Below are 22,388 nucleotides of genomic sequence, written 5' to 3'. Positions count from 1 at the left end.
AGACCTCCCGAACGTGGTTTCGCTAGTTTCAGAAACTCAGAATATCTTAAACCTGCTAGCCTGTGTCATACAGTCATAGACCTCCCGAACGTGGTTTCGCTAGTTTCAGAAACTCAGAATATCTTAAACCTGCTAGCCTGTGTCATACAATCACGGACCTCCCGAACGTGGTTTCGCTAGTTTCAGAAACTCAGAATATCTTAAACCTGCTAGCCTGTGTCATACAGTCATAGACCTCCCGAACGTGGTTTCGCTAGTTTCAGAAACACAGAATATCTTAAACCTGCTAGCCTGTGTCATACAGTCATAGACCTCCCGAACGTGGTTTCGCTAGTTTCAGAAACTCAGAATATCTTAAACCTGCTAGCCTGTGTCATACAGTCACGGACCTCCCGAACGTGGTTTCGCTAGTTTCAGAAACTCAGAATATCTCAAACCTGCTAGCCTGTGTCATACAGTCATAGACCTCCCGAACGTGGTTTCGCTAGTTTCAGAAACTCAGAATATCTTAAACCTGCTAGCCTGTGTCATACAGTCATTGACCTCCCGAACGTGGTTTCGCTAGTTTCAGAAACACAGAATATCTTAAACCTGCTAGCCTGTGTCATACAGTCATAGACCTCCCGAACGTGGTTTCGCTAGTTTCAGAAACACAGAATATCTTAAACCTGCTAGCCTGTGTCATACAGTCATAGACCTCCCGAACGTGGTTTCGCTAGTTTCAGAAACTCAGAATATCTTAAACCTGCTAGCCTGTGTCATACAGTCATTGACCTCCCGAACGTGGTTTCGCTAGTTTCAGAAACTCAGAATATCTCAAACCTGCTAGCCTGTGTCATACAGTCATAGACCTCCCGAACGTGGTTTCGCTAGTTTCAGAAACACAGAATATCTTAAACCTGCTAGCCTGTGTCATACAGTCACGGACCTCCCGAACGTGGTTTCGCTAGTTTCAGAAACTCAGAATATCTTAAACCTGCTAGCCTGTGACATACAGTCATTGATCTCCCGAACGTGGTTTCGCTGGTATAAAGAACACGAAAGAAACCCGATTCCCTTTTTGCTACTAGCCTTCAGTTATTCTGCTGCTTTAAAACTCACGTTCAAAAGCGAGCCGATTGTCGTTAATGCACTCATGTCTATTCACGATGGGGTGCCGGTGAGTTATGGGAGACGTCATTCCAACCAAGTTATCGAATCCAGTTTCGAAACTAAAACAGAAATTATTTTTTCATCGATAAATGAAATCTGTCTTGTGTATCTGTGGCCACGCGTTTATTCTGCCTTTTTTTAATTTTTAAAATTTTGGAGGGAAAATTTCTAAAAACTTCTGGGAGTTTTCGAGACAAAAGAGAAGTGCAAATGGTCTCTGCGAGCGCTGAGTTTCAAAAAAGCAAAACTGACCGGAGATGAGACGAATGAGGAGGAGGAGGAGAAGGAGATGCGTCTTCGCGAGGGAATTTCAAAACCAGAACTGATGAGAACTGTTATCGATCGATAAAATCTAGTTGGCTATGTAGTGCAGGTCACGTCAGTTTTTCTCGTCCTTGTTTTATTTTTTTCTTTGTTCCTTTTTTAAATTAAAATAATTTTTAAAACACTCCTATTATTTGAAACGTGAAAGTTTATTTTTGAGTTTTCTTTTTGTTTATTGTTAAATTCAAACATTCAGAAAGCATGAATGAACAACAAAAATTATCTTCATGATGCCGGATTTCCAGAAACAGAATTCCAGATACTAAATATCGCTTGATCATAATTATTAGCTCCACTCCTGCCGGTTGATGACATTTGAATAGTTGTTCCTTCTGACTTTTTCGATTTGATCCGATTCAGGAATAGAATTGAGAAGACACCCAAGAGAAGGTGATATGTTGGAATCATCTGGATGTTTTACACTATATTACAGGTGAGACTTTCAGATGAGTCTTACCGTCGAAGACGTGGTTCTCACACCGAACAAATAATATGGATCAGAAATTATCAAAGATCCAAAATATCTGAAAAACACCACAGCCGATACATAGATTCCGAACGAAATAATATGGATTAGAATCAGAAAAACTGAAAATTTAGTCGATTGATATACTTCTTCCAATTGATATTTGGCGGTGAGAGAGGAGTTGGTCAGAAGTTTTTTGAGTCGAAGATTCTGCCGGAGGAGGATTATATCGAAGAGGACATCAATGAAATTGAGGAAAAAGAGAATGACGAAGAAGGTGAACATCTGGAAAAACAGAGACACCGATGGACATGGAGGGAAGAGATGGCTACTCCCATCTTCCCACACATTTCATAGTGACACGCGGAACCTGTGAGATGTCCGTACATTCCGGCGCAATACATCTGCTCATTCTCTTCTCTTTTATCGAACTACAATACCTTCAAGGCCTTTCCTAAGACCTCGAGCACAATTTTTGGGGAACCTTGTCTTTTCTTTAGGCAGGGTGAATTTAGCCTGTGAACACGGTCGTCAGTACAGTTGTCTATATAAAACAAATCTCTCGAAAACTTCTTCATTCCTGATTGTGAAACCCCCATATTTCTGAATTTCAGATTCTTAGAAATCCACGTGACTTCTGCTAATCCCGATATGTTTCTCTACTGATTTATTGTCTTTTTTTCACTTAAAATTATGAATGTATCCCATGACCGCACAACCGAGTTCCCTGTTTTTATCCAGTTTCGTCAGGAAATTTATGACTTTCGAGAGCAGATATAAGTCGGTTACCTCACTCTATATGCTCTCTCACTAACCTTCTGAGCTGCCGCTGCTGGATAAACTGAAAATGAAACAGAAGGATCGCTAAACGATTCATCTTTGAATACATTGTAAATGATTCCAAAGTTGACCAAAGTCTGAAACCAATTTATTCATTTGTGTTAGTCTTTTTTTAATTATGGTTACATTAATTCCAACCAATATGGGTCCCAAAATAACAGGAGTCTTCTCATATTTTTCAGCAGTTTTCATAGCATAATATCGTTCGATTGTAATCAAAAATGGGAAGGATGTGGAGAGAGTTAGAAAGAAAGAAATTGCGGATAAAAGACGTTTATGGTAGAATGGAATGACGGATAGATCACATGGATCAGTGGAAGTAAAGGGTTTGATAGTTTGAATAAACTGAAAAAGTTACATTTGAGAAAGTTTCCCTCACTATGTGTCTGTCCGGATGTATTCAACCCACCGCAGTGATGGTATAGAGCATTGAAAACAAAATCATTGATAGCAAATAACCAATGAAAATAGTTTTCAAATTCCAGTGAAAAGTAGATTTCAAAAGTTTAAAAATCAGAAAATATCCCAATGGAATAATGGAAAAAATAGAGATCACAACTTGATAAATACTGGAGAAACGGAATATTGGATTGTAGGCTTGATGGAAGATTGTAGAGCAGTTGGTAGACATTTCCGAAAAGGTGAATGTGATTTCGAGTGAGGCAACCGACTTATATTTATACTCTCGAAAGTCGTAAATTTCATGACGAAACGGGATAAAAAACAGGGAACTCGGTTGTGCGGTCATGGGATACATTCATAAATTTTAAGAGAAAAAAGACAATAAATCAGTAGAGAAACATATCGGTGTTAGCAGAAGTCACGTGGATTTCAAAGAATCTGAAATTCAGAAATTCGGGAAGGGGGTTTGGCAATCAACTTTCGAGAGATTTGTTTTATACAGACAAAGGAGAAAAGGCCTTGAAGGTATTGTAGTTCGATAAAAGAGAAGAGAATGAGAAGATGTATAGAATCTGAGTGTACGGACATCTCACGGGTCACAATGAAATGACTGGGGGACATGGGAAGACATGCACATCATTCAGCGTAAGTCTGTAAGCGTTGATTACCAGAAAAAATCTGAAAATGTTTTCAACTGGCAAACAATTATTCCTTTTTCATGCAACATTTTTATAATTGAAAATTATTACATATCTTTGAATCCAGTCGAGATATGATGCTCCAAACTCCGTGTGCCACTATTCCAAGTTTGACGGTATACTTGTGGAAGTTGGATCTAATAGCCACTTAATGTAGAAACCGAGCTATATTTCCAAACCTTTGAGTAGATCAAGTTCAAAAAAACTTCAGTCAAGTATTCCGAAATCAGTTGGCCCCAACCCAAACATTTCAGTTTAAAATTCAGTTTCAAATTTGGTTACATGACCGCCCAATTTTCTGTTCGGACCGAAGTGAGAATATGAACTGTTTCAGTTGTTTATATATTGAGTGCCTGATGAGCACCTGCCATGATATTAGAAACAAACTGATGGTTTGATAAGACATGACTGTTTCACAACTTTCTGCCATTTATCAAAAAATGTCGGTCGCTCAATAAGCCTCTACTATATAAACACCATCACTTTATGTCATTTCAATCAGTCCGGAGTTTCTGGGTTACCGCTCCGCCGGGTTCCTGAATCTTCAGTTCAACCTATGGAACATCCCTTCCCATTGACATCAACTTGACTGTACTTTTTGAATTGTAAAAACGAATATATTTTTGTTATTTGTGACTTTCCCCCTGTCTGAATAATAGACAAGGTCTTTCAAAAATTGTATTCTAGGCCTTCGGAAAGGCCTTGAAGGTATTATAGGTTGATGAGAGGGAAAAAAAGAGATATCCCATTGTATAGATATATCGAGAAGTTGCAATTGTGGGAGATTGTGTAGAATGAAGTTGTTGATTTGATTCAGGCTCTAATTTTACACTTTTATTTCAAACTAAAAAGAAGTTATGAAATTCTTTTATTGTTTATGACGCGAAACTACAAGAAATATTTGCACATGTACATATGATAAGACCCTCTCACATCAATTCACAACTCCGTAGGTCTCTGCCATTTATCAAAAAATGTCGGTCGCTCAATAAGCCTCCACTATATAAGCAACCTCTCTCTCAGTCATTTCAATCAGTCCGGAGTCTCTGGGTTACCGCTGATCCGCCGTGTTGCTTCAACCAATGGAACATCCCCTTCCCATTGACATCTATTTGACTGAAAAAGTTTTTGTGACTTCGGAAATTTATCGAAAAGATTTTTTCTCAAATTCTTGTTATTTTGATACCGGTGTCGAAGTTTAACTAGTATACCTTTATAGTAGTTATTTACCCTTACTCAATTCCCCTTTTCCCAACTGATTTCTGTCCTATTTTTCTCTCCTTGAACTATTAGTTAGTTTGTTTTGATGGCAATAGTAGTATCTCTCACTATTTTCCATCAGTTTTCCGTCAGTTTTTCTTCTCTTCCCGTCGACCGACAATCATCTTCCAATCTTTCTCTTCACCGAATTCCGAATGATGTCAGCTAGTCAAGTGTGTAGATGGAATGGCAGGTAGCAGTCAGTCAGTCGCATAATACAATCGGGTCACACCAAGACAAATTGAGTGGGAAACAATTAATAAACTAGAGTATCTTCTAGTTCAAACCTGCTCAAAAACAGTCCAGTAGAGCGCACTTGCACACCCCAAAATTTAAGACAAACATCTAACAAGACCCCCCCCCCCTCTCTTCTCCATACCCGCCGGAGACCCCTCTCCCCTGTCTGCCCCCTCCCTCCCCTTACCCTCTCCTTCTTGACCGCCATGAGTGTCCGCCGTTGGACATGCCCGTATAGCTCAGTGGCAGAGCGTCTGTCTCGTAAACAGAAGGTCGGCGGTTCAATCCCGCCTGGGGGCAAGGGTTTTGTTCAAAAATAGTTTTTTTCCTTCCATAATTAAATCAAATCAAATTCCGAAACCGCAGCCACTTCAAATTTTCTGGCCAATACAACTTTCACTTCGTCCTCCCATAACAGCCAGTCTCGAGTGCCACTACCTTCTTCCCTGAAAAAAAATAGACCAAAATCACTTCTTCCTCCTAGGGGTTACTTGTTTACCCCCTCTAGATACCAAGGTCTCAACGACCAGAAGACACGAAGAAACTTGCAAGGAGATGTGTCCTTCATTTAAAATCTTGTGTCCCCTCATTGGTTTTTTTGGAATCGACTTCCTTGACCGGTCCACGGAAAGAAAAAGAGAGGAATTGGTTTCAGTGTATCTGATGATATATAAAGTTATACGGTTTCTTGAGTGTTTGTTGAGAGTATTGAAGACGTTTGACCTGATTTTGGGAAAATGGTAGAAATAAGGAAAAAACAGAAGATTACTTCCTTTTTGGCAGGAAGTAATTGAGTTCGAGGAAACCAAAGTAGGTCAAAATGGGCTTGGAAGAAGAAAATGAGTCAGAAAGAGTAAAATGTGAATTTTATTGAAGTGATGAGCAGCGCGGGATACAAAATCCGTGGTACAGTATCCGAAACTGGACGTTGGAATTTTGTACAGTAGAGCGAGCTTCCTTCCCTAAGAACACAATTTAACCTGTGATTTTGACATGAAAATCAGAAAAAATCAAAGCTATCAATCAGCTCTCTCGATGGAGCACATTTGGTACACACACCCAAAACATCTGGTAAGAAGTATTGAGTTCACCAGAAAATCTACGATTTTGACGAAAAATGCTATCTGAACATCTGAAAATGTTATATTCTCATTGTATCATATCTGTAACACACAGCTGTAAACCCCCAGACCTGGCCGCCGCTCCCTCTCGCCCTCTGAAATCTATACGCCCTTGCCGACCCCCTTTTCCATCCTCCGTTGTGGTCTAGTGGTTAGGATTTATGGCTCTCACCCATAAGGCGGGGTTCGATTCCCCGCAACGGAATAATGTTTTTTTCTTATTTCTTCTTGAATGTGTACTTTCGTCTCGTTCTATTTTCTCTGATTTGTTTTCAAGTGTCACCCCATTCCTCAAATTACGTAGTCGCCTGCCAAACCCAATTTTTTATCATTTCGATTTCTTCTAAATGAATGCCAAAAACAATTCTCTCTCTCCCTCTTAACTAGTAGTATGTTCATGTCTTGTGTCCTCTAACCAGTTTTTTCTTATTTTTTTCCGCCGGTTCTACAGCATCAGATATCTTACTTTTCCGTTTCTTTTTTATATTTTTGTCGGTTTTAGTTTCGGACACCATTTGTGTTGATTGGTTGGATAGATGGGTTCGGGAGAGAATTTGAAATGGAAAAAGGTCACTGAGTTTATCAGATCGGGGGAGGAGAGAAAGAGGTGCGAGAACTTTCGGGTTATAGGACAGAAAAGAGGAATTTGTCATTTATATGAAGAGAAAAATAAATAACAAGGTCACATTCGGAAGAATTGGGTGATGAGTACTTGAATTCAAAAAGAAAATTTGAAATGTAGTTTTTTGTTGAAAATAAAAATGAAAAAAAAACGTTATTCCGTTGCGGGGAATCGAACCCCGGCCTTATGGGTGAGAGCCATAAATCCTAACCACTAGACCACAACGGAGGATGAAAAAGTGGGTCGACGAGGGCATGGAAATTACACAGGGAGGTTTGAAGGCGGAAAATAAAATTAGAGAGGAAGAAAATTTTACACTTTGAAATTGATTCTCCGCTCGTTTGATTGGAGTAAAATATCCAGAGCCATGTGACCGAGCTTCTTGTAAAATGGTTTGGAATCAGCAAAAGTGTATTGAAAGCTCATAAGTTTCGAAACAAATATCATTTTTAAGTGACTTATATCGTAAACTAGAAATTATTGCCTCTTCAGCTTATTCTCAGGGCCTGCCTAGAGTCTTCTAGCCTTGACCAATCAAACACTGAAACAAAAAGTCTCATTTTCTTGCAGAAGGAACTATTTTTTGATGTCATCGTCTTCTTTATAAAACAGCAAAGATCACCACAAATTGGCAGCTAATTCCCCGGTCTTCTGCTTCCCGAGAAACCCATCATGTGTCCTTTTCTTTCAAAAATACCCCTAATATCATCCTTTCCCATCTGATCTCTCTTTTTCTCTGATTTACCTTTTTTGACTTGTTTGGCGAAGGTCAAACGGAAAAAAACGTAACCGTAGAACTGAAGTAAATTGATTCGAATCAATGTTCCGTGAGACACCTCGCTTTGCACGTTTTTTTCATTAAAATGATGTGGGAAAGGAGAGGTGTGAAAATTAAAGAATTGAAATGCGAAATTCAAATTCTTATCGAGAATGCCTCAGGAAAAAACAGGCAATGTTTGCTACAATGACTTTAAAACACATAACAACGAAACCTCAAAAATGAAAAAAGGATTATTCCGTTGCGGGGAATCGAACCCCGGCCTCACAGGTAGTTGGCGTGCGGACCGCATGCGGATTCAGTCCCATTTTCCGTCCACATAGAGTCCGCAGCGGAAATTTGGTCCGCTGCGGACTGTATATGGACGCAGCGTGGACTTCGGGAAAAGAGGTGGAAGTGGGCGGCAGGCGTCCGCGCGCGGACCGTATATGGGCGCGCTGGCCGCGGCCGCGGCATGCAGTAGCTCTTCCGAAGCTCTCGGACTTCTCTCGGATAACGATAATTTTTTAATCATTTATGGAGCGTTTACGTTTCTTTCCCTATTTTTTCGAAAGTTTCGCTTTTCTTTATGTTTTTCTCTATTGAAATTTTTCCTGATTAATTTTTTTCGTGAAAAATTCTCTCATTTTACTGTGAATGATCAGAAAAATATTGTGTTTTCAGTCAGTCCGATGATCCCAAAAAGAGAAGCAGCAGCGACAGCCAATATGGAATCAATTCATCGCTTTTCTCAAAGGTTTGTAATAGTATTCAGCATTTTCTATTAAAATAAAATTCTTTCAGTGAGGTAATTCGATAAAATTGGCCACTTCCCAAGCACAACACTGTATTTTTCCGGAGGGAGGAACCCATTTTCGAAAGTAAGTTAAATAACTGAACAATAATATTTTATTCCGCAATTAATTGATTTTCTTTTCAGAAATACGAAGGGAAAACAGACGTCAACGACTGAAAACTGCTTCTACGACAAATGGTATTCGATGGATTTCAAGGACATGACTGCCGGACAAACTTCTGATTTCTAAGTCTAATTTGCTGTGTTTTCTTCTTATTTTTATCATTTTTACTGTTCCTTCTATCTTTCTTTTAATAAAATAGTAATTTTATCTCAATTCTTCTTTGTTAAATGACAATCTCAACCGGAAAAAAAGTAGGGAGAGGGCTGGCAGTGCGAGCGACAACGTCCGCGCGCGGACTCAAAACGGACCGTATACGGACCACATACAATCCTCAGCGAATTCGTGCTGAGTCCACGCGCGGCCCATATATCGCCCATATTGCGTCCGTGGCGGACTACCTGTGCTTATGGGTGAGAGCCATAAATCCTAACCACTAGACCACAACGGAGGGTGGGAAAGTGGGTCGTTGAGGGAGTACATATTACACCTGGGGAATGAGTGACATGTCAGGTGTTTCAGAAATTTCAAACAGTTGGTGTGTTGGTGAGGGAAATAAGAGAAGGAATAGGTATTTATTTGAGTCGGGTTCTCACTAGGGAAGGCCTCGGGGTGACCGTGGAGTTATGGGACGTGACCTATATCATTGGAAAGCTGAGAAAATGCTGATTCCAAATGTATATTCAGTTTTTGCCCTCGAGGCCTGGTATTCGAGAAAAACAAGGTCAAAGTTAGGAAAAATGATTAATTATTGCCTTTCTGACACGCGAAATTTTTTTTTGAATTTTTTGCAATTTTAGCGTGTTATTTTAGGCAATAATTTGTCATTTTTTCCAAACTTTGACCTTGTTTTTCTCGAACACCCGACCTCGAGGGCAAAAACTGAATATACCGTAAAAACTGTATTAGAGCGACATGTCGCTCCATTTTTCAACCGCCTCTCAGAAAAATTTTGTGGTTTCAGAAACTCATTAAAGTTAAACGGAAAAAAACTTTTTTGAAAGTTCTATTCGCTGAGAAGTTACTAATCACGCTGCTTCAAATTAGAACCAAGAAAATACACTGGGATAATCATATTCATGAATCCTGAGTATAGGTGGGTGTCGTTCTATTAGAGGTGCCGTTCTATTAAAGGTGTCGCTCTAATACAGATTTTACGATATTTTAAGAATCAGCATTTTCTCAGCTTTCCAATGATATAGGTCACGTTCCAGAACTCCACGGTCACCCCGAGGCCTTCCCTAGTCAGTGAGGTTCTGTTCTGGTAATGCAAACGCGCTTCACTGTTAAACTTGGTAACATTAAATTCGACTTGCTGGTTCTCGGTTTCAGACGCCGTTCTGAAGTTCCAAACTTGCGACCACCCGAGGTTCCCTTGTAAGATTGGAATAAGTGAGGAAACGAGGAATTGAGCAAAAATCTTGTCCGAGAGGACTACACAAGAGTTTCAGACCCGAACTTTCTTGTAACTCAGGTTCTCCAAACATTGTATTTACCTACAGTACCCTCTAACCATGCCACTCAACCCATTTATTCCAAAACCTTCCAAGCAAAAATCGAGTGGTCAAGGTTGATTATTTTAAAAGGTGTTCATTCAAGAAAGATCCTTCCGGATAGATTAGACGAATTAGTTGAGAGGATTGAGAGGCGCCAAAAACCACAGAAAAGAAAAACAGTTAATTAACTTCCTTGTAAAAAAGGAGAAGAAGGAAGAGTATATCTTTTACAAAAAAAATAAATAGTTGTTGTTTTGTGCGTTCATCCACCTCCTCTTCTTCCATCTATCTGTTTACCCAGAAAAAGAGACAAAACATCGACTGTTTTTCTCTTGTCTCAACTATCTCTATTTCTTTTTTTTTGCCACAATCTCCAAAGTGACCATGACTTCTTCCCCTCCCCTCGCTCTCTTCCTTTTTCTAGGGGCGGAGATGGAGACCTGAAATCAGGCGAAATAGTATGGAAGACGTTGGAGACTCAGAGGAAAAAACCGTTTAGCAGTAGGAGAGAACCCTGAATGCTAACTAAACGGTTCTACCGGTACAGAAACACGGGAGTATAAAAGGAAGTCGTCTCGGCAGGAAACGACAGTCTTGTCGATTCGATTCGATTCTCGACGAAAAGAAGAGAAGAGAAGATGATGGATATTGACGTACGGCTAAAGGCTTATCGGCTCGTTGCCTTCTCTGCTGTCGCTTTTTGCGTTCTTTCCGTCGTTTCGGTAAGTGTCCTTTGATTACTGTAGATTACTGTAGGTTACTGTAGGGTACTGTTGATTACTGTAGGGTACTGTTGTCTAGTCTAGACGTTCTTGGTGAGCCGCTTATGAACTTGAGAATCGCTGGAGTATGAACCTAACTTAGATTGAAAAACCTTAACTAGACCTCAAATGTCTAGTGGAAAGCCCGTGCTTCACAGTTTTGGAAATTATCTGTTTTTTCCCTACTTCCTCCTAGCTCTATCTTCTGAGCCAGTCACGCCAGAGACCTGAAATTACCAGATCCTCCCTCCTAACCTATAAAACTCTAGGTATGCATCACCCTTCCGATGGTCTACAACTATGTCACCGGAATGAGAGTTCGTCTTACCCAAGAGGTCTCCTTCTGTAAACACTCTGCCGACGAGGTCTTCTCCGAGGTCAACCATCTTCGCGCCTCCGTCGGATCCAACCAGAACTCTACCCGTAACGCTCGTCACGCCGGATACGGAGGTGGTGGCTATGCTCAACCACAACAGCCAGTGTTCCCACCACAAGGAGGAGGTGGAGGTGGAGGTGGATGCTCCACATGCTGCCGTCCAGGAGCTCCAGGAGCCGCTGGAACTCCAGGAAAGCCAGGACGTCCAGGAGCGCCAGGAGCATGGGGAATGCCAGGAAATCCAGGAAAAGGAGGAAGCAGCGGACCATGTCATCCAGTCGTTCCAACTCCATGCAAACCATGCCCAGGAGGACGTCCAGGACCACCAGGACCACCAGGACGCCCAGGATCCGATGGACAACCAGGAAGACCAGCTGTCGGAGGAGGATCCTCTCGTCCAGGACCACCAGGACCAAAGGGACCACGCGGACAACCAGGAAACGACGGACGACCAGGAGCACCAGGACAGCCAGGAGCCGATGCTCACGGATACGGAGGAGGTGTCGCCCCACCAGGACCACCAGGACCACGTGGAGCACCAGGACAAGCCGGACAGCCAGGAAGCTCAGGAGGTGGTCGCCCAGGACCAGCTGGACCAAAGGGAGCACCAGGACAGCCAGGACGTCCAGGACCAGACGGACATCCAGGACAACCAGGACGTCCTGGACAATCGGGAGGAGCTGGAAACCGTGGAGTGTGTCCAAAGTATTGCGCCTTGGATGGAGGAGTCTTCTTCGAAGATGGAACTGTCCGCAGAAAGTAGATCAATCATCTCTCTTTGCTCATTTTTGTATTGCCACTGCCTTCTTTCTTTATTCAATTTCAGGAAAACCTTTGTGTATTACTTGTAATCTCAAATAAATCAATTTCATTGATTCTACCCACACATGCGATCACTTTTCAAAAATAAGAGAGATCCTAAAAATGCCTCAAACGTCTGTCTGTGTGTCTCAAGCGTCCGGATGTCCGGATGTCTCGATAATCAGATAATTTGGAAAAAACCGAAAATCGAAGGTTTGGAAACATTCGAATTTTTGCTATCCCGTCTGTCTATGCGTCCGTTTCTCCAGATGTCCAAATTTTCCAGATTTAAAATTGTGACTGACTAAATATCGGTCTGTGTGTCAGTTTGTCAGTTTGTCAGGATGTCTCAAATCGCAAAAATTGAAACGTTCGTCTGTCTGCCTGTCTGTCGGTGTGTCCAGATGTCCTACTGTATCGAAAAACGAAAAATTTCAGAAATTGCGAAAAAGGATATCTCTGGCTTGGCAGGGCGTATCGTCGATATTCGGAGGAACTCCCCGAAATGATCCAAACGATATTGATGCTATTCTATCCGAAAATATAGGAGTCAAGAACAGTTCCGGCGTGAATCCAATGCGAAGTGTTGCTCGTACGATCCCCGGTCCCTCTGTTCAAATGGATCGTGCTCAAGCAGGTGGTGTATCAGCTGGACAGGCGGCTGCAATGGCTCTTCAGAATTTGAATGAAAGAACGGAAAAGTTGAATGCAACAGTAGATGCTACTGAAAATCTGAAGAACAATGCAATGAGTTTGTCATCAAGAACTGGAAAACTCGTGGAGAAATATGAGAAGAAGAAATGGTACAACTTCTAAAAAGGTAGATCAATTAGCATTTAGAGTAATCACCTCGTTCTTTTACGTGTAAATGTTATAAATTTCTACTTTTTTTTTCTAATTTTCTATTCCAATGAGCTTCGTTTTTTCAATTTCTTTTCGGGATTTTTATCATTTTAGGACCTCACTTCGAAAGTTTTCTTTGTTTCAAATAGAAACTATTTTGATTGTTTAAAATTATATTTCGATTAGTTTTTTTGGTATTTTTTTTGTCCAGTTCGATTAATTTATTAACCGGTTTCTCCCTCAAAAACCTTCCCCTTATTCTATATTTGTTGCTTTTTGTCCCTCTTGAAATCCATCTGCCAAAGTCATTTGCTTCATTTTCTTTGGGTTACGAAAAACGTATCAGCTTCATTGTTCCAATTTTATTTTTATGAGAAAAAATGAATCGAATTAGATAATAAAGTGAAGAGAGAAAATACAAAAAACCGTAAGATTCTTTCATTTTGTCTATCTGTCTGTATGTGTGTCCGGATGTCCAGATGCCCTCATTTTCAAGTGTCTTAAATTCCGAGTGTCTGTCTGTATGTCGCAAGCGTCCGGATGTCGCGGATATAATAAAATTTGCAAAAACCCGGCATTTGAAGATTTGTCATCCCCTTTGTCTATATGAATTAAATGGGTGATTTATACTTTTTCAGCGTTTCAGAAGTGTTTCATCCAAAAAAATGAAATGAATCCTTTATTCGACTGAATTATAACTTCCAAATAGTAACCTGTTTATCGATTGTCCTTCGATGAATCCATGCTACGCACCCGTTTCATTGATTGCCGACGGCTTGTACCAGAACGATTCCTGAAAATTTTCAATTCTGATTCCCACACTTCTGTCTAATTGAACCAACCCTCTTCATCTTCTCATTCTCTGCCACCAACTTAATCACATGCATCTTGACGTCTTCTGAATTCATCGACTCCGTATTCTCCAACCACTTCTGCACCATACACGACGAATCAACCTCCTGACCAGCAATCGAGAAATCCGAAGTAGCAGCATCTTTCCACTCCTCTTTTTCAGTATCGGAGTCTTCTTTTTGGCTAAAAATGAGAAGTTGTCTGGCGTGCCGTTGACGCGCGCTCTTACCCCATAATCATCGCATCAGCCATATCCGACGCGAAACTGACACTTTTCTTGATCTTTCCGAGGTTTTTGATCGTTTTTCGGGTATCTTCATCTTCCGACTCAAATCCAACATGCAACTCGGTTCCAATTTTACTCTTCACAGACACCACACTTTCGTTCGACTTGCTTTTTCCGATTTTCTGTAATTTTTTTGTGGTTGGATGGATTCAGACAGTAATGAAATAGTAAAATCCAGAAAACAAAAAAAATTGAACTCGTGTGGGGTCGAACCCGCGATATCAGATTCTCGGCCAGGAACGCTAACCACTCGACTGCGGAGGGGCGGCCGACGGTGAGAACTCATTACCGTGATAAAGAAGTCTGCACTTGTGTGGAACTCACAATCTGTGGCTTGAAATTAATCTGCGGTTTCACTTGAAACGCCCATCCCATGACTCGATCCAACGTGGCAATCCCGAAAGTCATTCTAGAAATCGACTGAAAAACGAAGAAATATGTCAACCAAACGGACGCCTTCTCCTTCAGACACCCAGTGATCGGTGCGATTCCCGAGCCTTTTGTCTTGAATTTCTTGAGAATTTCGAGGGAGACAGCAAAGATGAGAATATAGAGAAGATAGAGATGGAATAGGAAGAAGGCGACAATACAATCAACTGGATATTCGACTGATGACGGAGTGATGGGACGAAGGAATGATTCGTGGATTGAGTACATCTCGGAGAAGCGGATTCCTGGAAAAGAGTGGATTTGAATATATAATAATTCATAAAAGGTTCTTGTCTGTACTAGTGTCTGTACGTCCAGATATCCACTTCTGGAACAGGGGAACCCAAATTTCACTCTTCCTATTCTCCAGCCTCGCTTCAAAACCAGGCGCTTTTATCACTCTCCTAAGAGGGTTCAATTCCCCCGCTGGTCAAATAATTTGTGCATTTTTTTTAGATCATCTCTGTCTTTCCCTCTGTCTATCCAGATGCCCTCCAACTCACCATTCGTCAACGCCTTCGTACATCGAATCGTCACCTCCTTTCCAGTATTCCATAGCGAGCGTGCCTTGAATTTAACGTCCATTTCAATAGCGATCGAGAAATAAAATAAAAAGAAGAAAAAGCAAAACGTGGAAATTTTCATGTGGGGAGAAGAAAGTTCACGTCAATTTTGAGGCTGAAAATGTTTATTTGCAAATTTAAATTAATTTTTCTGTATTTCAAAAATCATACCGCTGGAGTGACATTGGAAGTTTTCCTTATGGATTTCCTTATCCATTTTCTAAGTTCCTTATTTTCAGCCAAATAAATTGCCAAAATCCAAAGAAATAATAAATGTTGGGAACCCAATAATGAAGTATTGGTATACGTCAATCTCTTTTTGTATAGATATCCACTCAGAATGAATATTAAATCACCAATCAATCCCACCATGCAAGTCAAATAAATATTAATGAAATAAGCGATTTTGGTAAGTGGCGCTTTGATTTTCTTCGATTTCTTCTTACTATTAGACTCATTTCTCGGTTTCTCAGGTCTCTCCCATTTCACAGTGAGCAACCAGAACATGGATAATGATAGTGGGAATATATGAATAAGCAGGCGGAATCCATTGATATATCCAATAATACGACCAATTTCAAATTTAAAATCAAGAAATGAGCCAGCTGAGAAGCAGGTGAGAATGATAGCAAATAGGAATATCCAGAGATCTCTGAAAACGCGGATATTGAACTTTCGTAGGGAAATTTCAGGTCTCGGTTAAATTAAGAAATTTTTCAGCCTTTGGCTGCTGGAGTTACGATAGAAATCCAACCGCGACGCAACCAAGACGCGTCGCGGTCGTAGATCAAATCGAATTTGTATTGCAGTCTATTAGCTCGGCACAGTTCTTACAATTGCGCTCCACCGAAGTCTCCTTTAAAATTTCTCTTGTTTTCTGAGTCTCTCAATTTCGCACACTATTTTCTTCGGTTTCGGTAGAGCGCGGTTGTAAGAAGCGTGCAGTGCTAATACATTGGCTCAAAACTTCGGAAACTTTTAGAAAATTCTAGTTTTCTCACTCACCTTCTGAACAGACAACTCCCCATTTTAATCTTCTTGTTACATCTTGTGAAAATCAGAAAAATCGACTGAATAGTAGAAAAACTAAACAATAAGTTTTCAGGGATCCCTGCTCGGAAGATAACGGCTGCGAGATAATACATAAAGATACAAAAATAACCCATGAAGAGATTAAAAACTGGCATGAAATCATGGAAAATTATAAGGATCAAAAATAGAAAATTGATATGAAACAGATGGAATTTTGAGAATTTAAATGTGACTTTTTGAGCCTTGATATTTTGATAAATCATCACGAAATATAAAATAATGAATGGAATGATAGCAGGGAGATGGAGAATAATGGAAAGAATATGGATATACAGTAAATCCCTTCCCACAATATCATAGAATATTGGATTGGGATATCCATATAATTTTTCAAATGTGGTTGCGTTGAATTTAAATTCGCTGATATCCATTCGAAGGAAACACTAACTGAAAATGACTCTGAATCCGGGAAACTATAGATTGACATGAGAATTCTCACCTGCTTAGACAAGCCTCCGCACTTTCTTTTTTCAGAGTTTGTGAACAGGTGAAATGAGAGATTTTTGAGGTATTGCACTTGATTTGGGTAGGTTTTTTCTCACATTGGGTGATTTTGAGCAACTCCAAATTGTCTAATTCAGATTGTTCATGAAATTTGGAAACTTTTGAGCCCCATATCGGCTAGGTTACGGTAGAAATGTGTTTCGGAAGTTTGTCAATTACTCAGAGGTTTTGAAAAAAAAAACATATTTATTGAAAGAAATTTTCAGATGGAGTGAAGTTATTGTTATTACAACAAATGACAGAAATAACAATGACAAGGAAGAAAACAATGACAAACAGAGATGGAAAGAGATTATTGGGAAAAAAGGGAATACAATTATGAATGAATGAATCTTAGTTTAGAAGATCCACATCTTCTTCCTCACTTTCCTCAGAATCCGCAGCTGATTGAGCGCTGGCAGCTGAAGATGACTCCTCCTCCTCATTGCTTTGTGTATTCTGATTCGTGTTCTGAAGATTTTTCATATTCTGGAGAACCTGCTGATACTGCAGCTTCAATTGAATAGGGTTCATCATGCCTGGCATCATTGGAAACTGTGCTGATGGCCATGGGAATTTGAACAAGGGTATTGGTTGGAAAGGGACTCCTGGAGTGAGAGCTGGTGACTGAACTCGATCCTGATCAGCGATTGGTGGGGTTGGAGTATGAGTTGAAAGTCCTGGCGATGTCGTTGCTGAGATTTGAGCATCCTCCACATTCTCTAACTGGGCGTCAACTTTCTCATTGATTGGAAGAGTTTTGATGTGTTCCAAAATGATCTCCACCACGTCGAGCTGCTCCATACTAGATCCATCTCCAAGTTCTTTTCGATTGATAAATTCTCTCAAAGAGTGGATAGCATGGTTCTTCTTATTTCTTCTAATTTGCTCTCTTGTCGCTTTTGCCAATTTCTCTTCTTCTCTTGCCATCTTTCCACCATTACATTTCCGACGAGGTTGCACTGGAAACTTGGCCTTCAGATCGTCCCCGTTGAGGATCTCAGCCACGCGCATGAGGACGGCAGGCTGTCTGAAACAAAGAAAAACAGTGAATACACAAGAAAAAACTTTTTAATAAGCTCTCAATGTCAAAAACTTTGGTTTTTGTGAGAAATTAAAATTCAAAACTTACGATGTGAGATCTTCTCTTTTTCCGTATCCTTTTTGGATCAACTCCTGTTTAATACTCTCCGTCGTCATTTTAAACGCTTGTGCTCTCCGTTCTTCCGTCAGGCATTTCCTGGATTTGATTTTTTGACCGTCTGGTGAGGTAGATTCCATTTTGAGCGTTCAGCTGAATAGAGCAAAATAAGAAAAAATAGAGAAAACGGTAGAGCATGAGGAGAAATGGAAAAAGGGGAAGAGAGAAAAGGTAGTCGACCGATCGGGACGACGGATGGATATAAGAATGGTTCTGATTCTTGTCCATCCTCTCCACCTCTTCTCCAAGGGGGCGTGGCCTCTGAGTACCGTGAGAACATCAGTCAGATTCCCACGGTTTCTCATTGTCACAGATGGGGAAGAACGCGTGGGAATATACCTGGTTATGGGTGAGCATGGGAACCCGTGGAAGAGATAATCGAGTTATACATATGACTTGTGAGAAAATGAGAGTGTGAGAGAGACTGGGAATAGAGAAAGAGCAGAGAGTGAATTTCTGTGAACTGAAAAGGGGAACTGATGAAGGGATTAGGCTTGGTTAGTTTTGGGAAGAAAGAAGAAAAAGAGATAAATAGAAAAAATTAAAAATCTGAAATGATAGTTTTCAGTAAAACAAAGATTTTAAGGTGATATTTAAAAAAATCATATTTATAAGATAGAAATTCCGTGATTTTTTTTCACGAAAGACTGCCGGTTCGATGAGTGTGAGGAAGAGAATTGGGAATTCGGATTCCGGCGGCGGCTCCAAAGGAAAATCGAAATGCGAAGCAAAGAAGCCAAAGGTTATTGTGATTTCCGCGGATTTCGAAGAAAAGGTATTTCAATTAATGGAGAGCGACCGATTCAAGAAGATTGTTCAAAATCGATTAGAAGATGTTCTGGGCGAACGGATTGAGCAGTTGGAAAGAGAATTGGAGGAGAGATGTCGTAAGCTGAAGATTTTGGAGGAGGAGTTGAAAGTTCTGGACGAAAAGGTGAAGTTATTGAGTGAGGTGAAGGATTCAGGAGAGAGCGCAATGAACGGTGGTAGTAATATGGGAGTTAGCGTTGGAGGACTTGGGAGTCAGAAGAAATCGGAGGATCCTGGAGAAATGGAGAGAAGAAGATCAGTAGTGGTCGCGGGAGTTCCGGAATACGGTGGCAACGATCGGATGAGATGGGCCTGGGATAACCATTGTATTGGGAAAGTGTTCCACTTCCTCGATATTGGGGCGCCACCTGTCTCCATATACCGGCTCGGTAAAGCTGTCCCTGGAAGAAGCCGTCTGCTGAAGGTTGTGTTGCCGAGAAGTTGGGATCAGCAGACTCTACTGGCACGTGCGTCAAGACTTCGATATTTTCCTTGTGGTTCAACGCCGGTATATGTGAGACCATCCCTCACAAAAAGCCAAAGAGAAGAATTGAGAAACAAGCAGAAATCTAATATAAATGTCCCGGTTAGTACTAATGTTAAGAATAATTCTAATACTCCCCATTCTCCCCAACCCCCTAGCTCCTCTCCCACTACTTCTGTACCCCAACAACTAGTAGAGAATATGGACACGGGAAACTAGGAAGGGGACAGACTCCCTCCAACCCTCATAAAAGTAAGCATCTGTCCCCTATAACCTCAACTTTTCCACCTAATCTTTTTGTAAATTTCCTCTCAGCAAATGTCAGATCTGTAGTTTCAAATAGAGCAGAGGTTAACTTTTTATTAGCGCGTAAAACCATTGATATTATATGTTTGCAAGAAACTTGGACTAAACCCGATACGCCCAACTCCTTATTCTCTCCAAACATAGGGCAGGGTCTTTACAAAATTTTCAAGTGTGATAGAACCATCGGTAGGGGAGGAGGGGTCGCGGTCTTCTGTAAAGAGTATTTAAAAGCGAATTGTTTGTTATCCGAATCCGTAAAAGACGGATACGAACTTTTGGTATTAGAATTTGAAATAGGAATATCGCCTCTCTTAGTCGTTAATGTGTATAGGCCACCTAATTGTAGTGATAGTAAAACCCGGCAACTCTTCAAAAAAGTTTCTACCTTTATTTCCTCTCATGATCAAATTGTGATAGCTGGCGACTTTAACTGTAAAGAAATAAATTGGGCCACTGACCCGCCTCTAGGTACCACTAAATTATCAGAAGAAATTCTAACATTCTCTGCCCAAAATGGGCTCTCACAATTAATTAAAAAACCGACTAGGAAACAAAATATCCTCGATTTGGTCTTCACCAACTTTAGAATTATCAATCTTTGTATTTCCAATCCATTAGGTCTGAGTGACCATTCCAAAATTACTTTCACTATCGATCTGATCCATAAGGCTAAACCAGCACAGTACAAGTTCCCAGACTATAAAAATATTGATTGGACCACTCTCTCAACGTTACTCACGCACATTAACTGGGCAAACATCTTCGGCGTCACCGCTGATGTGAGCACAAAATATGACAATTTTATAGGTTACGTATCATATGTTTTTTCTTCAACAGTTCCCTGGAAAACCACGAATTCCCTAACTGGAAATCTGCCGACTTACCTTGAAAACTTTTCGAAATTAGTGGAGTTGCAATGGGAAATAGCCGCCTCCTCTAGAGAGGCTACGGACTACCTTCTTTATGTTAAATCAGCGAAAAAATTTAGAGCCAAAGTGACAAAATATAGGAGTAATTTAGAGCTGCTGACTTTAAAAAAGACCGGAACAAGTCGATTTTCCCAATTTGCCAAAAATGTATTAAAAAAGAAATACGTGGACGTTCCAGATTTTTTGAATAATTTGAACCTAAAGGTCACGCGGACATCCGAAAAATGTGAAGCTCTCGCAGTTCATTTTGAAAAGCAATACATTAATATTAGATTCTCTAAATTTAACATCCCCAAAGACTATAATTCGGCACAGAATTTCATATGGGTTCATGAAGAGGAAGTCTTTAAACATCTATCAAAATTAAAAGGAAATAACACTTTAACTCCCGACGGCATACCTGCTAGGTTTCTCAAAATAGTCTCAGCATTTATAGCAAGCCCGGTATGTCAGTTGTTCAATTTAACGATGATGACCGGTAATGTCCCAAAAAAGTGGACCGAATCAATAGTAACCCCTCTTAAAAAAGTTGAGTCACCAACATTAGTGTCCCAATACCGTCCCATAAGCATAACGTCTGTTCTTTGTCGAATCTACGAAAGATGTCTTCTGAGGAGAATTACCGAGCACTTAAGCTCGGTCAACTTCTTCAGTAATAGTCAACATGGATTTCGTCCAGGCCGTTCCACAACCACATGCGTACTCGAATCCCTAAACTTTTGCACTTCTAGAATTGACAAGGGCGAACAAATTGATATGATATTTTTCGATTATAGCAAGGCATTTGACAGAGTGAGCATAGATATTTTGCTGAAAAGACTAATAGATATCCAGCTAAATGCCCACCTGCTAAATTGGATTAATGCTTACCTAACAAACCGTACCTTCCGAGTAAAAATTAAGGACGACTTCTCTTCAATAAAAAGTATAAGCTGCGGAGTACCTCAAGGGGCAGTTTTATCACCACTACTTTTCTGTATTTTTGTGAACGAAATTGCCACCACTCTCCCCAAAACAGTAAGGGCGATGCAGTTCGCCGATGACCTAAAAATTTTCACTTCATTTAGTAAATCCCAAACCGATAAAACTAAAGATCTCCAAAAAGCGATCGACTCCATCACCGAATGGTCCGAGAACGCCAAGTTAGAATTAAATAAATCTAAAACGTATGTACTGAGCCTGGGGAAAAACCCGACCAAAGTAGAATATCGGCTTCAAAACGAGCCTATAAAACGGGAATTAACAGTTAGAGATCTCGGATTCATACTCAACGAAAAACTTGACTTTAAACTTCACTGGCGCACTGCAATCAAAAAAGCGAATTTCGCGATTTATTCTATATTTAAATCATTCTGTAGCTCCAACGTCAGATTACTCTTACTGCTTTATAAAACCTTTGCTAGACCATTTTTAGAATACGGGACGGTTGTTTCCAACCCAACTGATATGAAAACAGTGAAATCCATAGAGGCGGTGCAAAATACTTTCACAAGAAGAGTAATGTTTAGAGTGGCTGGTAGACGGATTCTAAACACAGACCCGGAATACAGGAGTGCTTCGGACCGCCTTATAGACTACAACCTACAAACTCTTAAAGATCGGAGGGAACATTTTGACGTAAAGTTCTTCCATAAACTACTACTAGGTAAAATTGCAATCGACCACAACAATTACTTTAGCTACTCTCCCACGAAAACCCGGCGTGGCCACTCCTACCGATGGAAAAAATCAAAAACTAAAATAAGCAGACTATTTTTTACAAACAGAGTGCTGAATAAAGTAGTAAACCAAAGCTCTAGAAAGAACACTGATTCTGACATTTCTTAACTCGACCTCCCTTTCTCTTTTTATTGTATTTATTTATTGTACTCTATTTTTTA

General features: G+C 40.4%; 6 protein-coding genes across 6 annotated transcripts; 2 read left to right on the top strand and 4 right to left on the bottom strand.

The window, feature by feature from the left end:
• Positions 1-1,701: 1,701 nt before the first annotated feature.
• On the bottom strand, positions 1,702-3,227 carry GCK72_010944 (uncharacterized protein; the record flags this gene model as incomplete). Its single annotated transcript, XM_003111638.2, has 5 exons — positions 1,702-1,884; positions 1,934-2,227; positions 2,758-2,859; positions 2,909-3,127; positions 3,192-3,227. The coding sequence occupies 5 exons, from the start codon at positions 3,225-3,227 to the stop codon at positions 1,702-1,704; spliced, it is 834 nt and encodes a 277-aa protein (XP_003111686.2).
• A 7,590-nt stretch (positions 3,228-10,817) lies between these two features.
• On the bottom strand, positions 10,818-12,318 carry GCK72_010943 (uncharacterized protein; the record flags this gene model as incomplete). Its single annotated transcript, XM_053728124.1, has 4 exons — positions 10,818-11,032; positions 11,382-11,608; positions 11,917-12,109; positions 12,315-12,318. 4 exons carry the CDS (start codon positions 12,316-12,318, stop codon positions 10,818-10,820), a joined length of 639 nt encoding a protein of 212 aa, XP_053587701.1.
• Positions 10,931-13,046, top strand: GCK72_010942 (uncharacterized protein; the record flags this gene model as incomplete). Its single annotated transcript, XM_053728123.1, has 3 exons — positions 10,931-11,014; positions 11,323-12,188; positions 12,635-13,046. The coding sequence occupies 3 exons, from the start codon at positions 10,931-10,933 to the stop codon at positions 13,044-13,046; spliced, it is 1,362 nt and encodes a 453-aa protein (XP_053587700.1).
• A 772-nt stretch (positions 13,047-13,818) lies between these two features.
• Positions 13,819-15,225, bottom strand: GCK72_010941 (uncharacterized protein; the record flags this gene model as incomplete). Its single annotated transcript, XM_003111580.2, has 5 exons — positions 13,819-13,866; positions 13,916-14,108; positions 14,155-14,333; positions 14,536-14,885; positions 15,144-15,225. The coding sequence occupies 5 exons, from the start codon at positions 15,223-15,225 to the stop codon at positions 13,819-13,821; spliced, it is 852 nt and encodes a 283-aa protein (XP_003111628.2).
• Positions 15,226-17,132: 1,907 nt separating this feature from the next.
• On the bottom strand, positions 17,133-18,059 carry GCK72_010940 (uncharacterized protein; the record flags this gene model as incomplete). The annotated part of the gene is made up of 2 exons (XM_053728122.1): positions 17,133-17,808; positions 17,911-18,059. 2 exons carry the CDS (start codon positions 18,057-18,059, stop codon positions 17,133-17,135), a joined length of 825 nt encoding a protein of 274 aa, XP_053587699.1.
• Positions 18,060-18,637: 578 nt separating this feature from the next.
• GCK72_010939 (uncharacterized protein) lies at positions 18,638-19,492 on the top strand (the record flags this gene model as incomplete). Its single annotated transcript, XM_053728121.1, has 1 exon — positions 18,638-19,492. One exon carries the CDS (start codon positions 18,638-18,640, stop codon positions 19,490-19,492), a length of 855 nt encoding a protein of 284 aa, XP_053587698.1.
• Positions 19,493-22,388: the final 2,896 nt, after the last annotated feature.

This window comes from Caenorhabditis remanei, chromosome III (assembly GCF_010183535.1).
Source record: "Caenorhabditis remanei strain PX506 chromosome III, whole genome shotgun sequence".
NCBI classification, from domain to species: domain Eukaryota; kingdom Metazoa; phylum Nematoda; class Chromadorea; order Rhabditida; family Rhabditidae; genus Caenorhabditis; species Caenorhabditis remanei.
This window is presented reverse-complemented; position numbering and strand designations above follow the sequence as displayed.